The 18,315-nt window shown below is 32.0% G+C and overlaps 4 protein-coding genes across 4 annotated transcripts; 2 read left to right on the plus strand and 2 right to left on the minus strand.

Moving 5' to 3' along the window:
• Positions 1-376: 376 nt before the first annotated feature.
• On the plus strand, positions 377-6,598 carry PGO_146480 (hypothetical protein, conserved; the record flags this gene model as incomplete). The annotated part of the gene is made up of 1 exon (XM_028690638.1): positions 377-6,598. The coding sequence occupies one exon, from the start codon at positions 377-379 to the stop codon at positions 6,596-6,598; it is 6,222 nt and encodes a 2,073-aa protein (XP_028546439.1).
• Positions 6,599-11,205: 4,607 nt separating this feature from the next.
• Positions 11,206-11,514, plus strand: PGO_146490 (hypothetical protein, conserved; the record flags this gene model as incomplete). Its single annotated transcript, XM_028690639.1, has 1 exon — positions 11,206-11,514. The coding sequence occupies one exon, from the start codon at positions 11,206-11,208 to the stop codon at positions 11,512-11,514; it is 309 nt and encodes a 102-aa protein (XP_028546440.1).
• An 867-nt stretch (positions 11,515-12,381) lies between these two features.
• Positions 12,382-13,650, minus strand: PGO_146500 (26S protease regulatory subunit 8; the record flags this gene model as incomplete). Its single annotated transcript, XM_028690640.1, has 1 exon — positions 12,382-13,650. The coding sequence occupies one exon, from the start codon at positions 13,648-13,650 to the stop codon at positions 12,382-12,384; it is 1,269 nt and encodes a 422-aa protein (XP_028546441.1).
• A 2,672-nt stretch (positions 13,651-16,322) lies between these two features.
• On the minus strand, positions 16,323-18,218 carry PGO_146510 (hypothetical protein, conserved; the record flags this gene model as incomplete). Its single annotated transcript, XM_028690641.1, has 1 exon — positions 16,323-18,218. The coding sequence occupies one exon, from the start codon at positions 18,216-18,218 to the stop codon at positions 16,323-16,325; it is 1,896 nt and encodes a 631-aa protein (XP_028546442.1).
• Between the last annotated feature and the right edge of the window lie 97 nt (positions 18,219-18,315).

Genomic DNA, 18,315 nt, shown 5'->3' on the forward strand with positions numbered 1-18,315 from the left:
TGCTTATATACATATATATGCAAGGTGCTGAAAAAAATTTGCATATTTATTCATCCCATGTTCATAGAAAAAAATAAAATAAAATTTTTAAAATTAGTTAGAGTTATGTACCGTAGTAAGAACAGTGTTGTTATGCAGATTGCTTGTTTAACTACTTCGAAAGGTGCACGTATGAAATGATTACATCAATGAATGTAAGAAGTGGATATATACACACATATTTGTATAAATTTTTATATATATTTTGCATATATATGTACGTATATACAGATATATGAATATATGTATATATATTAAAGAAACGCTTAATTGGAAACGACTGTCATCTGCAAACAGAAGTACGTATTAAGAAAATAATAATGTTTGTAGTGATACAATGAACAAAATGAAAAGTGATGAGAAAAGGAACACACACGATACAAACCTTAAGAATAAAAGTAGCGGTAAACAAGCCCTCGCAAGTGTGGAAAAAAAGAAAAATGCAAACAATGATCATAGTAATATAGATGACTCAAAGAATAACGGCAAGCAAAAGTTGGAAGGCAACTCTGAGAGTGACATGAAAAAAAAAAACGAAAAGAACGTGGAAAAAGGGGGTCACAAGAATAGCGAAAAAAATGTAGAAAAAGGTGGGCAAGTAAAAAACAAAAGTCCTTCATCCTCGAATAGTAGAAGCAAACTGGATAACGCCAGGACGATTGAAAAAAAAGAAAGCATCAAAGGTTTCTCAAATGATTCGTTAAAGGTGAAAAGTTCGAATTCACGAGAAAGCATAAAATCTTTTAAATCTAATAAAAATGAAAAGGGACGAGATGAAGGAGGAACAGAAGGAGAGTATAAAAAGGAGAAAATCCTCACCAACGGTGACAAAAAAAAGAAAGATCATTCAACTGATAAACATGTTGTAAAAGTAAGTAATAAATTAATTTCAAAGAATAGTAATTCAAAAAGTGCGAGCAATAGTGACACTGTTACCACGCAAAACAGCAACGGATCAAGTAAAGGCAGTGATGAAAAGGTCAAAAAAAACCTTTTTGCATCCAGCTCAAAGGAAAAAATGAAAAATATCACATCTTTCACTAACCACAGTAATAATAGCAACAATAGAAACACTACTAACGCTACTAACAGTAGGAACACTAGCAACACCAGCAACATTAGCAATAATCGCAACAATAGCAACAGTAGCAGTAATCAGAATAGTAGCAGTAAAGGGGGGTCGATCAAGGGAGAATCTAAGAATGACGTGTCTAAGAGTGGCTCTTCCAAAAGTGGATCATCAAAGAATGATGCATCTAAGAGTATTCCATCGAAAAGTGCTTTTTCCAAAAATGGATCATCGAAGAATGATACATCTAAGAACGCTTCATCAAAAATTGACGCACAAAGAAGCGACTCTTTGAAATGTGATTCATCAAAAAATGAGGTACCACCACCAATAAATAAATCATCAAAAAGTTGTTTATCGAGAAATGATTCCATAAAAAGTAGCTCATCGAAGAATCTGACATCTAAAAATGATTCACTTAAAAGTAACTCAACAAAAAATCTCTCAAAATCCAGTAGCCACGAAACGATAAATAATGAAAACCATAAAAAAGTAAAAAAAAGTGAAACATCATCGAACAACAATAAAGTAGTAAGAAAAAGTAGCGAAACTGCAAAGGAAATAGTAAGTAATAACAGATCTAATTCAAAAGAAGGGAATTCTAAGACAAGTAAAAGTAGCAAAGATGTAAAGAAAAACATAAAAACAGAAAAAGAGAAAAACGGAAAAAGTGTAAGCGAAAGCGATGATAATTTGAATGTACATGAAAGTTCTAAAAAGAAGAAAAGTAACGCAAGTAGTAGAGAAAGTGAAACAATGAAGAATAAGAACTCTAAGAGTAGTAAATCATTTGTAGTAACAGATTCAAATAGGAAAAAAGATCTTACAAAGAAGGGATCATCAGGACAGCAGAAAAATAATAAGAAGAGTAACTCAGTTAAGGATCTCCGGACACACACTAAATCTAGTAAGAGTAAAACTAGTATGAAGGAGAAAAAGAAAAGCGCTAAATATAAGGAGGAGGAAGAAGAAGAGGAAGAAGAAGAGGAAGAAGAAGAAGAAGAAGAAGAAGAAGAAGAGGAAGAAGAAGAGGAAGAAGAAGAAGAAGAAGATATAGAAGAAGAGGAGGAAGAAGATGTAGAAGTAGAGGCAGATGAAAAAGAAGGAGAAGAAGAGGAAGAAGCAGAAGAAACAGAAGAAGAAGAAGAAGAAGAAGAAGAAGAAGAAGATGACGATGATGACGACGATGAATATCATGAAGGGAAGAAAAGACGATTAAGCACATCATCATCGAAACAAACAATGAAAAAGAAAATAAATGCAACGAAGACTAAAAAGAAGAAGAAGAGGAGCTCATTTAGTCTGAAAAAGAAGAAGAAAAAATATTTGAAAGTAAATGAACAAGAAAGTAGTAAAAGCAAAGTGGTTAAAAAGGAAGAAGTAAAAAAAGAAGAAAAAAAAAAAAAGAAATCAAAAAAGAGTGTAAAAAATGAAAATGTATCATTGAAGGATGTAGAAGAGGAAGAAAATTCCTATTTTGATGATAATGAATATTCTGAGAATGCAAGAAAAATTGCCTTAGAAGAAAGAGAAAGAAAAAGGCAATTAAAAGAAAATTATATTAAACAGATGAAGTTACCTACATATGCAGATGATGAATCTATACTTTTTATTAATAATCCTAATTATGTTATGGTGTTACTGTTCTTAACAGTTTATAAAGATGTGTTGAAAATGAGTTGGAATTTCAAAGACATTGATGAAATGTTTCAAAATAAAGAGACTACCGAATTTGGAAGAAATTTTATTTTAAAGTTATTTTTTTTTTTAGGTAGATATTTTAACTCGAAATCAATATTTATGTACAAGTACATATCTAGAATATTTGAAGATAAGCAATCTTCCTTAATGAGGGTTGTGAATTTTAATGAACTTTTTCCTGTGATAGAAGGGAGAAAAGAGAAAAAAAACAAATCAGGAAGTGGTGGATTTTTAGGTGGCTCAAGTGGAGTAAATTCCAAGAAAAAAAAGGACAAAAAGAAGAAGAAGGCAAAGGCTGTAATTGCCAAAGCGGAGGAATTGTTTGATGCTGAGACTATTGAACATGCGTATGTAAATGAGTTTGATGGGGAGGAGAAGGACGAGAATGATGAGAATGATGAGATTGATGATAATGACGAGAATGACGAGAATGGCGAGAATGACGAGAATGGCGAGAATGACGAGAATGGCGAGAATGACGAGAACGATGATCATGACGATGGAGAAGAACGGACCGAAGATGAGAATAGGGTTGGAAGAGTGGATAGAGAAAACAAAAAAATAAATAAAACAAGGCCAAGTGATGCAAATGAGAAATCTATGAACCAATACAAAGATGAACAATCAGCAGTTCTTGCAAGTGAGGATGAAGAAGATGAAGAAGAGGAAGAAGAAGAAGAAGAAGAAGATGAAGAAAGAAAATCAGATAAAAATAATTTATCAGATGAACTAAATGAAAAAAGAAGAGATATCTATGCTTCAAACTTTAGCAATAAAACAGAGAATGATCCTTTTGAAAAGGAATTAGGGGATGATAAGTTAAAGGGTGCAACGAAGAACATAGGAAATTTTGACATAGGAGATGAGGAAGAAGATAATGTAGAAAACGACGCATCTGAAATGACGAAAGGTGTTGACAGTATGAAAATGGTTAATTCTAATGGCACAGCATCTCTTGAGGAGATGATTAAGGGAGACAATAATAACCCGTGTGGAGAAGATGAAAAGTATAAAGAAGCTTCAAATGAGAAATATGGTTACAGGGATAGTTTGAACAGTGTAAGGAGTGAGATTAAGAAAAATGATGTGAATGGTGTGAATTGCGAAAATGAAGAGAATGTCGAGAATGGAGAGAATGCAAATAAGGACGGATTGAGCAAGAAATTATTTTTTGAATGGGATGATCTGAATGTTACATCCAAATTGAGAATAATCAGGATGTTGTTAAATTTGGTTTTATGCGAAAGTAACAATTTAAAAAAAATGTTAATAGCGGAAAAAATTGATTACAATAATGGATATTTAGGAAAAATAAACAATGACAAGTATTGGTTCATATTAAATGACACAGTTAACATTGAATTTAAGTTATATATTGAAAAGGAAGAGAAAGGAATTTTTGAATTTTTATGCGATGATGATGATGTTTTGTATAATATTGGCTATAATCTGTTAAAGGATAGTGAAACCAAGATAATGGGACAGACTATTATTGACAGGTATAATAAAATTTGTAGGGAGAGAAGAAATAGAAGTAGGATTTTGAAACAACAAAAGAAGCTTAGCACAGATTTTAATATGAACAATGATCTTTTATTAACCTCAAAAAAGAGACAACATAAACAAGTAGAATATTTCAATTTCGATAATGACAAAATGAGAAAGAAGAAAAATGAAAACGGGGCCTATAATAGTAGTGGTATGCATAATAATAGTGGTAGTTATAATTCATATACTTCAAATACTAATAATCCATATTCTGTGCAAAAAAATAATTATCAAAAGAATGATAGATCCTTTAGATTAGCAGCGAGAAATGCTCAGAAAGGGGACAGTTTAGTAGCAGATTTTGATGCATCAGAAAATCAGGATTTTTTTAACAATGGAAACCCGATGGCTGGATTGGAAGGGATAATAAACAAAGGAGTAGGAGGGGTAATAATTGGAAATGGAGCTGATGGTGTGACAGGCGTTGGAGAAGCAGCTATAGCTGGAGTGGCCGGAGTAGCTGGAGAAGGAGGTGTTGTCTTGAGTAGTCTCAATAGTGTTAATAGTAACATAGGATCGGGAACTATATTTTCCACATCTGGTACTACTGCAGGTATGAATAATCCAGGAGCAATCCCCATTATGGGTGAAAACAACGTTGTGGTTAAAGTGCCTCAGAAGAGAGGACGAAAGAAAAAATCTGAAAAGAAAAAAAGAGGACGAAAAAAGAAAATTTTGCCAGAAGCTGAAATGGGATTAGCAGCAGGTGGGTTAGGCACAGATCCTAATAACCCTCTTGGTATTATGAGTTCGAAAGAGACAAAGAAAAGTTTGTCAAGCACTCCTAGGGTAAGGAAAACTCCATATACAAAGAGGAATATTAAACCAACTGTTTCAATTAAGTATGGAACTAGAAGTCATTCTATAAGTAAAAATGAAAGCGATCCTATACAATTCAACGATTTTAGCTTAACTCATAGTTTAAACAATGAACATTTTTATAAAAATGAAAATATGATGGATTCAAAATTTTTTAATCCAAATATAAGTAATCCATATAATATGCAGAACAATCTTTTGAATATGAGAGGAAATAAATTGGCTGGCACTCCTGGGAGTTACAATTTTCCCTATATGTATAACCCCCAATTATACAATCAATATTATATGTACAATGGGAATATGTACATGTTGAACAATAATCCAGGTGGAAATCATCTCTTCAGTCAGAAGAGTGCTCCACCACCACTCGGTGCAGGTAGCAATATACCAATTGGAGGTAGCAATGTACCAATTGGAGGTAGCAATATTCCAAGTGAAGGGAGCAATGTAGCTCGATCTGGGACTAGCATGAATTCTTTGGGAAGTTTTAATAGTGCTATAGGAAGTATTGGAAATGGCCAAGGTGGTAATAATAGTAGTAGCACCGATAATGGAAAGGATATTAAGAATGAATGCACCTTCATGACTAAGAGAAGTACGCTAAAAGGGACAACAACAACAACAAGCAGTTTGAATAGCATGAATGGTACTGGAACGAAAGGTGCAATGAGTAGTAACGACCCAGATAATCAAATGTATAATGAAATGAATGGTGCCGAGAGGGATGTGGCTGTCGCTATGAATGGCCCCATGAGCAGCCCTCTAAAAGGATCTTCAAGCAATCCCTTAAGCAATCCCATAAACAATCACTTAAACATGATAAATTCAGTGAATGCTATGGAAGGTGGGGGAGGAGGAGGGATTAATAATAGCATGAAGTACATGGATCCTATGGTAAACAATAATAACCATTTGAATAAGTACAATCCATATATTATGAACAGAAATGCAATGAATAACATTGCATCGAATCCTATGTATAATAATATGTATAATTTGAAATTTCCATACCTGAATAATGACATGATGAATTATAATTACAATTTGAATAATTTCCAGAATATGAATTTTGAGAAAATGAATAAAAGTGGAATGTATAAGAGATATCCCAACTTTATGGGATCCTCATTTCCCATTCCTTATGGGAATATGAATAGCAATCCATATGCAAATTTAAATACGTACAATTTAAATTATCAGAGGAATGACCAATTTGGTCTTATCCCATTACCTGGAGGATCAGGTCAAAGTGGTGGAGCAGGAGGAGTAGGAAATTTTAAGAACAAGATCACAAGACCACTTCCCAGTGATAATGGAACATTGACGGAGACGTTGAATGATTCAATCCCCATTCCCCTTATGGGAAACGAAAACAATCATATGGTTGATGTAAAGGGTAAAAGTAGTGATCATAGTTGAACATGTGCATACACTTTTACATGTACAAGAAAGGAAAGGTAAAAATGAAAAGTAATAAAATAATAATCAAATAAAGGGGGAGGGGTGGAAAAGAAAATTGCACCAAATCAGGAAATATTGCCAGAATTGACTATTAAAATTAAATACAAAAAGACGAATTAAAAAAAATAAAATAAAATAAAAATAATATAAAATAATATAATATAATATAATATAATATAATATAAAATAATATAAAATAATAAAAAATAATAAGAACGAATTAAAAAGAATCTACATCAAATTAATAACTTAAATAATAGTTTATCGTTTGATCGTGAATGAAATGTGGATATAAATCATGATATTAACAGAACATGGATTTGAGGTTTCGTTATCATGAGTGGAAATAATATGAATTTGTGAATCGATTACAAAAAAGAAGTGTTCTTGTAAAAATGGTTCTGAGATATTCAAAATAAATTTACAGCAATGTTGTATCAAATTTTGTTTTCATGGTAGTAATGAAAAAGATACTTTTTTTTTTTTTTTTTTTTTGGCATATCCAACGGACATGGGGGTGACACGGGGCTAGGTGAAGTTCTATAACAACAAATGTTAATGAAAGATTAAAAAATTTTTGATGAATAAACCGAATTATCATAATGTTGAGATTTATACCTTGTCATATTTTGAGGGGGAAAAACAGTGTTCCATAATGGAACGCTCAAAATTATACACAAATGAAAGAATCATCACCAGAAGCTATTCCCTTATCAAGTATACATATATATATATATATATATATACAAGTCGTGTATAAATAATAGAAAGTATGTGTTAAGGAGCACGTGTGGGTGTAACTCTTTGAGTATCGTGTCACTACAGTAGCTATTCTGTGTGTGGACTTGGAAGTACCTTCTCCAGTGATAATATGAACCTGAGGAGTAGTTTGAATACTGTACATGGGATGAACACTCCGAACAGGACGAATATATACTTAGGAAGAGAAAATGACTTTATCATGCAGAGTTAAATTATGTATGCCTTCCCTCCCTGCTCCTCCACCTCCTCTATAAAAAGAGTGAACCTCCCAGTTGGGCAACAATGCTAATGTTGTGTGAGGACAAATAAGGATTATAAAACAAGACAGGAAAAATGGTAGCTGGCGTTTATGAACATATAACCGAATAATGAGATATATAATGGGAATAACTTGATTGGATTTATATAGCATGTATTAATTATTTGACGTCAATATGAAAAATGAGAAGTTTTAAATTTGGAGTTCATGATTTTGAAACCCTTTGGGATGAGACAATCGAAAATATTCAAGTAAGAGCTGTCCACTGAAATGTTGTAATGTCGTAATGTTGTAGTGTAACAATGTTGTAGTGTAACAATGTTGTAGTGTCACAATGTTGTAGTGTCACAATGTTGTAGTGTCACAATGTTGTAGTGTCACAATGCCTTTTTGACATCTTAATGTTTTAATGATATATATTTTCCTCAGAATGTAGTTAAGGGAGATAAATATATTTGAAAGATATGTGTGAGTGCATTTGGCACTTTGTATTTTATATAATATAGGACTCTTTTTATTACATCGCTCAAGAGATCTGTACCAGAACATAGCAAATAATGAAACTGAACAATTATGGATAAAAGTGGGCAAAAAGGGAGGAAAATGTCGTGAATTTGGGTAGCTTACAGAATAATACCTTGTATATATATGCATGCAGGAGCATATATCTTTTTTATGTATTAAATATTTGCTCATTTGTAAATAATTTGAAAAAAAAAAAAAAAAATTCATACAAGTCGTTGTATATATATATATGTACATCATGACCACGTTCTTCCAACAGTTGTATATGCCTTTTTCATATCATTTGAACGATAAAGAAAAACGACTTGAGAGTCTAGTTTTGTTTATGTGATATGTGTGTATGCATTAAGGCATACATATATATATTTGGGTACAATATATTATTCACCCGTGCATTCAACATGTGTAATCCATGATATGAATGCATCTCCTTGTTCTGTTACATCATATATATATTTATTATATTTGTGTAACAAACGAACGCTCCTATTTTTCTGTTTGCAGCGCTGTATTCAGCGATGTATTCAGCACTATATTCTGCACTATATTCTGCACTATATTCTGCACTATATTCAGCACTATATTCTGCACTATATTCAGCACTATATTCAGCACTATATTCAGCACTATATTCTGCACTATATTCAGCACTATATTCTGCACTATATTCTGCACTATATTCAGCACTATATTCTGCACTATATTCAGCACTATAGGATTATTGTGCATTTGTTATGTTTGTGTTGTGAGGAATTTTTTTTTCTTTTTTTCAATTTTTACCACGTCTGCATTATGGCCATTTTCGAACAAGCATTAATTTGAAGATGGCCAAATTACCAAATGTGACACTTTTTCGCTGGTGACACATTTTTTTAAATTTTTTCTTGTTAAGGAATAAATGAATGAATGACAAAGTGGAATTTTTTTATTTTTGTTTTTATATTTTTCTTTTTTATTTATTATTTTTACCTTATATTTTTTTTTAAAATAATAACTAATGTGCTAAAGTAAATAAGCTCAATGTTATATACCCATGTTATGTCAAATGTGAATGCATATGTTGCTGTTTTCATCTCTGTGTGTATATTTTAATTATGCACGAGTATGCGTGCGCACTTATTTTACCTTCCCCTTTTGCAGACATATATATATATATATATATATATATATACGTACAAATACACACACACAGTGTTTTTTCCTGTACATGCATTTCTATTCCTTCATTTTGTTTGCACGTCTTATTCGGACATTTCGTTTGCTGAACTTATTTGCTATCCCATTTGGATGTTTAATTTGAGAATCTCATTTGTGTATGTTTGAGAAATTTGAACGAAGGAACATACACAACCTGTTCGTTCACGCTCATGTGTTGAGGCATGCCCATTTCTGTAAAACACATGAAGCATAATATATATATGTACACATTTATGAAAGATTTATAATTATGACTAATTTAGGCAAATTAGGATTAATACCACCATTTTGTTTATACACCTCTCTGATAATTGTCTCCCATGAAAGAAAATCGAATCTTAAAATAGAACAAAACATATTATGACGTGGTGTGACATATAATTCTACACACAATTACTTTTTAAATTTTAAGGAATTTTCTCTTCTTTTTTTTTTTCCTTTTTTTTTTACATCCCATTTGGGATCTTTCTGATATAACAACAGAATGGAAAGAAAACATTTCCCTTATGATGACGTTATGATCTTGTTCTAATAGTGTGTGCTAATTATGGTGATATGGTTTATGAATAAACGTACCTTGGATATTCGATTGACACAACTCCACTTTTCAACATGGGGAGAAGAACCCTCCCAAGAAAGGAAATACAAATGTTTACATTTTGGAAAAATGAAATTCGTTTCGACTCAGTTGGGTGTGTATGTAACTCATGAACGGGTGCACATACAACATGCATGTGGGAAGACACAATCCTGTATGATTCTGCAGCACACACAAAATATGCAGTTATAAACTATACAATATATTCCACTCATTTGGTAAGAGATATAAAATATATATTTTTTTCTTTTTTTTCTTTTTTTTCTTTTTTTTTTTTACAATTTCAGTTGAATATCCAATCAATCGTTCAGCTTTACGCATATATCACTACGATGAAAATTTTAAAATTCATCAAAAAGTTCTTCTGAGAATTTGCATGCATATGATAAAAAAAGGGTGGGGGTGGGGTAGAAACTTGTTATTAAAAATTAAAGGACATTCCAGAGGTTTGAAAATGTATCCTCAACTTTAATAATTTGTTCAAACATTTTATTATTATCACTTATTTGTTATTCACTCGCGTCAGCAATTTGGCAATGCCACTTTTAGTAATGATATATGAATCCCATGTTACGCAAAAAAAACATGTTATGGATTATTTTTTCCTCATTTAAGAAAAAAAAAAAAAAAAAAAAAAAACATGGAAGAAATGTATTAAAGTCAAAATTGTAATTCTATACGCAATTAAATAATAGCAAAATGGGTGCTAAAATTAATTGCTATGCATAAAAAACCCTTTGGGACAAAATTTTGTGACAACTTAATTTGCGATATACAAAAAAAAAAAAAAAAAAAAAAAAAAAAATTGTTACTCAAAAATGAGCGAAAAATTGAACTTTCCTCTTTATAGTGTATGTCATTTGAGAAACTGAACTAACTCGGATCTTAATTAGAAAATCATTTCTTTTCGCTGAACAAGTGTTATCTGAGAACAGGAGGAAATTCATTGCAATTGATGCAAGATGTTTAATTCGTAGTCCTGAAGTGTAGCACTTTTTTTTCTTTGTAGTAGTTATTCTTCCCTTATCATATTCAGGAGGAGGAAATTTCATTGGGAAAAAGAGAGTTATATACATGTGTGTTTTTTTATGATGCTTAAGAGGTGACAAGGAATTTTGGATAAACTAAAAGGAGAAGGAGAAAATAAAGAAACCGTGAAAAATTGGCCACATCAATTTTGATAGTGATGAAAAATTGGGAGTGCTAGAACAAGTTACGTGTAGAATGAAAACTCCGCAGATTCAAAAAGCGTTCAGAGATTTCTTGCGCATTTTGAATGTGCAGGAAAAAAACAAATTGGATGAAAGTGTTTTAAATGAGCTGAAACAATGGGGAAAAGAAAAAGTTCTGAAAAATGACAATGTGCTGCAGGAGTACTTGAATTATAAGCAAGTACTAAATGATTATTCGCAAATTGAAGAAGATTATGAAACGAAAGACCGAGTAGAAAATATAGAGAAGGTGGCAAACTATGTCGGTCTCACAACAAATTATACAAAAACAGACAGGTCATTCCCTATGTCAGGAGAATGAGCATACACATGGGTAATGTGGGGTGACATACTGAAACACGCTACATTGACACAAAACAGGTGTCCCGCCTTTCCTCTTCAATCCACATTACATATCTTTTGTAGCATTTGTTTCGTTTCCGTCATTTGTTTTGATTGCTGCATTGGTGTCATTTATTTATTTTTATTTATTTTTTTTTTTTTTTTTTCCTTTTTCTGGCCAATGTGTAAATTTAATTGTGAAATTTCACAAGCCTCTTTTTCCCATTCGAAATGTAACTTAATTTTTTTTTTTTTTTCCTCCCCCGCTCCCCAAATCTCTTGGGGGTTATGAAAAAGTGAATTTTTAACAACTAAAAAAATGTTACTTGTCCTTGCACAGGTCTGCCAAATGTAGCGAGATGTAAAGAAATGCAACACAATAATAATATATGAGGGGAAGGAAAAATCCGAAACTGAGATAATTAAATGTGTGGGAAAAACATTATTTGTATGTACACAAAAAACATATTTTCATATACATGAGACATTCCAATCTAAGACATTAACATTTGGAGTGATGATGAGAGGTGGGTAGTTATGTATGATAGTCAATCAAACAAGGGGTGGGGGAAAATATTCGCTCAGATGTTCGCTCAGATGTTCGATCAGATGTTCGATCAGATGTTCGCTCAGATGTTCGATCAGATGTTCGATCAGATGTTCACTCATATGTTCGCCTTTACTAATACTTGTCCATTTTTGCTATTTTCTGGATTGCTTTTCCCATACTTTTTCGAGAGTGCTGTCACAATCGAAGGTATTGGAATAAACGTAAGATTAGAGGGAACAACAACCAACTCAACTGATCGGGTCACATTTGAAGAAATGAGAAAATGTTGATGCAGCACTATTTCCACAATTTTCGGAGTGTGAAATTTTTTTCTGCATCCTGTTTCATAACTTTAGCTACAGCCATTTCAAAATCCTCCTGCGTCACGTGCACTCTTCTTTCTCGTAAGGCAAACATTCCTGCTTCTGTGCAGACAGCTTTAACTTCTGCTCCTGAACAGTTATTCATATCAGTTGCAATTTTGGCCATGTCTATACCTCTCATTAAGTTCATTTTTCTACTGTGTATTTTTAGTATTTCAATACGTGCTTCTACATTTGGATTTGGGAATTCAATTTTTCTGTCGATCCTACCAGGTCTCAATAAAGCTTCATCAAGTATATCAATTCGGTTAGTGCACATGATAACTTTAATATTTTGTGTGGATTCAAATCCATCTAACTGATTTAATAATTCCATCATAGTTCTTTGTACTTCTGAATCCCCATGTTCTCCTTCAATTCTCTGGCTTCCAATAGAATCAATTTCATCCATAAATATTATCGATGGTGCATGTTCTCTAGCCATTACAAATAATTCTCTTACCATTCGTGAACCTTCACCAATATATTTCTGAACAAGCTCAGAACCAGACACTCTTATAAAAGTACAATCTGTATGATGTGCTACAGCTCTTGCTAGTAAAGTTTTCCCTGTTCCTGGAGGGCCATATAATAATACTCCTTTTGGTTGTGATATACCTAATGATTCAAAAATTTCTGGATGTTTAACTGGTAATTCGATTACTTCCTTTACTTCTTTCACTTGTTGATCCAAGCCACCAACCATTTCATAAGTGGAGTCTGGTACTTTTTCTACTTTCATTAAAGAAACAAGTGGATCTACCTTGCTAGGTAATATTTTATGTAGTTTATATGAATCATTATATAATGCTACTCGAGTGTTCGGTGTGCATTGTGAAATATTTATACTATGTGCAATATCAACCACATATTTTCCTTCTGGGTTAATTTTAACTAATACTTTATTTTTGCCCATAGGTTTAACAATTTCACCCACATAGGATGCTGCTTCCAGAAGGTACTGAATTTCATCACACAATTCTCTTACTCTTGTGTTTAATTCATTTCTCTGTGCTTCCAGACGTTTTTTGTTTTGTAATTTTTTATTGATAATCGATTCATATTCTTCTATTTTCATTTCATAGTAAGTTTTAACTCCTGATTGTATTTCCTCTTCATTTTTGTTTCCATTGCATTTGTTGTTTTCTTTTGGGGAGCCCTCGCACGGTTCTCCCGATCGGATCTGCATATCGACAGCTGCCATACGTACGGGTGGCGATGGTGCTAGAAGTGGTGTTGGAAGTGCTGCTAGAAGTGGTGTTAGAAGTGCTGCTAGAAGTGGTGATGGCAATAGCACTCGTGTTGACTATGGTTATAGATCCTGGTGGAGAAATCCCTCTTAGGCAGTTCCAATTTGAAATTCCGAATGGATGATCGCGTGTGCACCACCCGTTCCCTTTCTAGAAGACACAGTTCTCACAAGTACGTAAAGAGAGATATGTAAAGAAAATAAGAGCAGCGATGAATATCGTGTTGAATGTATGTTCTAGTGACAAACATATCGTATGTGTTTTTGAGTTCAACTGATTCTTGATGTAGCAGAATGATACATTGAAAATAAATGAAAAAAAAAAGGAGGAAAAAATTGAAAACTTTGGTAATGGGAATAACTAGGAGAAAAGTTGTTTTTAAAAGTAAAAGATTAAAAAAGTGTGAGAACACATTCAAGGTATGCTTGGATGCAGAGGTGTGCACAATATGCATATACATTACATTTACATGTTTATATACATGTATATGTTTTTGTATGCAAAAATATATGCACTTTTTCCAATCTGCAAGAACGATCAATTTTGTGTAATGTTTTGCTTTTCATTTTGTACTACCCATTTCCTTTGATTTTCAGATGATGACCGATAATATTTGTACTTTTTTTTTTTTTTTTTTCTTTCCGTGTTTAAATAGTTACATCTTTTACTAGTGAAAACTGTGGTTTTAGTAAACGTCATGTTGCGCTAAGTTTTTTTTTTTTTTTTTTTTTTTTTTTTTTTTTTTTTTTCTCTTAATTTTGTATGATCATTTTACCTTTCCCGGGCACGACACTTTGCACTTTAAAAAAACTTCCATGTGCTGTTAGCCTTTGGGTATTTCGAATGAGTTGCTCTAAAGAAATTTTTTTTTTTTTTTTTTTTTTTTTCTTCCATTATGGAATAACGAGCTGTTTACACTTGACGATCCTCTCTTGTTTTATTTTATTATATTTTATTTTTGTCACATAGGTTTGTTTATTCTTTAGTGTTCAGTTTTTCATGCTATTCAGCCATTTATGCTGTTCTGCACCTTTTTTTATCTTTCCTTTTTTTTTTTTTTGTGCTCTTCTTCTAATTTATTGGTTACATATGCTCGCTCTACTAAATGTCTTACATATTTTGACACGTAAACAATCCTACACATGTTCCCCTTTTCCATTTTTCGACAAACATATTATATGTTAATATCCCATAACATTTTAACAAAAAAGGAGCAAGAGAAAAGAAAGATTAAATTAACTATTTTTTTTTTTTTTTTTTTTTTTTTAGAAGAACACAGTTGTTGAGGACATAATTTATCATTTTCCATTTTAGAAAAAGAAAAATATTCTGCGTCATTTTTTTTAGTACATTTTGACATAAAGTCTATTTTATATCTCTCGCTACGTGACACTCTCGTTTCCAAGGAACACCACCTCATATATGCATATATACACATATACACATATACACATATACATATATACATATGTAATTATTTTTGCTTATATTGCACCATTCTTACGCCATCCCCTGAACGTGTGGAATGGATCCCCTTACTCCTTTCCCCTCTCCTTCCATGTGTTTTCCACACAGGAACAAAAATGTACACCGAAAAAGGTGTGCACATTTACATTCTGCTCATTTCAGTTTTGTTTCGCGAGTAACCTTGACTAAATAAAATGAGCGTGACCATTTTGAATTCAATTTTCGGGAGTGCTCACTTTTATATTTATTCCGTTTCTATCCTTTTTTATATTTTATGTATCTTTTGCCTTAAAAATGGGCACAGGTGGGACAAGGTGATAGACTTAAGCGTGTTCTGCAGAAAATGATGATACAACAAATTTGGCAAAATGGACTAAAATAGAACAATGCGAATGTGAAGTGATACGAAATAATGCGAAATAAAATAAGCACACCTTTTGGCATGGTCAAATGTGCAATAATGTTAAGGGAATTGATATAAAAAAAAAAAGGGGAACGGTTAAGATTTTTGCTCCAGTGCAAATAATTCAAATGGGGGAAAGGTTAAAATTGTTGCTCCAGTGAAAATAAGCCAAATGGAGCGTATAATATCATGGTTTTAAAAAAAAAAAAAAAAAAAAAAAAAAAAGGAAAAATGATAAAACGATAAAACGATAAAACGATAAAACGATAAAACGATAAAACGATAAAACGATAAAACGATAAAACGATAAAACGATAAAACGATAAAACGATAAAACGATAAAACGATAAAACGATAAAACGATAAAACGATAAAATGATAAAATGATAAAATGATAAAATTTTAAACAAGTATTAAATAAATGGCATAAAAAGGTAGAAAATATATATTAGAGAACATTTAGCATATTACGACTAAAGATATATAAACATGTATATCCAGTGTAGGCAGTTACACTTCCGTTGTCCATATAAGTTATTTACCCATATGTGTAACCCATTGACGAAATGCCATATTTTGGTCTACGGGAGATGGGAGGAGGGAGGATTCATGTAATTTTATTTTTTATATCCTTCATTTTATGTGCATCGTTCACTGCTAACCATTTTGTCTGCTTATTTCACAGCTAGCCATTTTGTTAGCTTATTTCGCTGCTGCATTGGTTTTTTTTTTTTTTTTTTGGGGGGGGGCCCTATTTCACCTGCACAGTTCAGAAATTGTGTATGGCCCCAGTACTCGCCTGTGAAAAATCAGAGCAGCGTTATGAGGAACTGTTCTGGAATTATTAACCACATTTAGAACATGTGTATAAATGTGACTAACGAATTTATTATTTGCATTCAAAGTCTGTTTCATTAAGACGTTTAAATTAATATCATCCAAGGTGGTAAGAAGGAAGTTTATTTTTTTCACATTATTCAATTTGATAAAATAAAATGAATCAGCTGTTTGTGCAATATTTTTTTGTTTGCAATTATTTAAGTAGAAATATAAATCCCTTACGAAACTCCAATAGGTGTATAAAAAAATTAAAAGCTGTGATTTGTGTAATGGAAGAATAAAATTATATCCATTTGGTATTACTTGTCTGTTATGATAAAAAAGGCTGAATTGGGAAAGTAGCTCATAAATACTGTTCAATGTTAAAAATAGATGGCGTATGAATAATATGTTTTCTTCCTTTGTATATTGCAGTGTTAGGATATTGTAAAGGTACCCTGCGTGTGCATACATTAAATTGGATATCGTTTGGTTCATAAGGCGAAAAATGGATGAATATCTACACCCTTCGTTTAAGTAATGTTGATAATGCTGCCAATTCATGTATGTGTGCTTCTTTTTGTGATCCAAATTTCCATACTGGTAAAATTCTTCAAAAAGAAGGTGGTTATTTTTCAAAAGCAGTAGACGTTTTGACAAAATGGAAAATTGCAGCTTGATAATTTTTGAAAAATAAAAATAGTGTGGTAATAAAGAATGCATATTTTTCACATAAGCCAAAAAAAACATAGGAACTATTTCAATCAAAGATGCTTTATTCTTGGTGAATAAAATATATTTCTCTTCCTGATTATATAACAAATATAGAGATACATATTTCTTTACTTTTCGCATGAACAGTAAGGTAAAAAGTTTTTTATTTTCAACATTTTCCCAATATTTTGACAACTTGTGAAAAATGATGGATAGTTGAAATATATCAAATGACGTAACTCTTCTGAACACTTCTGGATCTACCAGTGTGAATAAGATCCCGATACCACACTTAAACTCAAGAAGGGCTTCTATAAGTTGACATAAATCGATATTGTTCATTTGCGGAAGAATTTTTTGTATATTTTCATGAAGAAAGGTAGTAAAAGTGGAATCATGTGTACATTGTGTTTTAACCTTGGACAATACATTCATAAGTATGCAAAAGGTTCTTGGGAGAAGAATTTCCATTGATTTGTAATGGATATCACTTAATGAAATGGGTGTGAATGTAGTAAATTTATAATCCTCATAGTGTTGTCCATTTCTATCATTTTGTATGTTTGCTTCTTCATTGCGAACGTTTCCTCCAGGGGCACAAATTGCATGAGAATTTATTTTCTTATACTGATTATCTTCATAATTGTTATTATTTGTCATAATATATCTCAATAAAGGAACAAAATTTATACCTCTCTTCTTTGATGAAAACACTTGTAGAATATCAATCCAAATATTTATATCATTATGAACATGGACCTTTCCTTCTTTAATCAAGTGAATAATATGATCATATAATTCTTTCAGGATATAATTACATTTTTCATGTTTTTTAAAAGTATGAACAATGTTTGGTATGTATGTCGAATCGATATACCCATTTTTCAATAACGGTTTAATGATATGTTCATATAAATGTTTCAAATGAGGTGTATCCAAGAATATATTTTTTGTATATGGAATGATGTTTTTTAGTAATGTACATTTGTCTGTTTCTTCGCTGTATCTATTAAAATGTAGGATGATATGTTCTACATTCCTTTTTATTATTTGTTTATCAATGATTTTTTTTTCTAGGAATTTCCCCTTAATTATGTTGCTTACAATTTGCTTGTTCATTGTGGACACCCCTTCCTCCTTCCCTCGCCTCCTCTTCTCCTTCACACCATTCCCTCAAAGTAGGAACAAACATGTGTATACCCTTCTCCTGTTCTTG

Source organism: Plasmodium gonderi, assembly GCF_002157705.1.
Source record: "Plasmodium gonderi DNA, contig: Chr14, whole genome shotgun sequence".
Lineage (NCBI taxonomy): Eukaryota > Apicomplexa > Aconoidasida > Haemosporida > Plasmodiidae > Plasmodium > Plasmodium gonderi.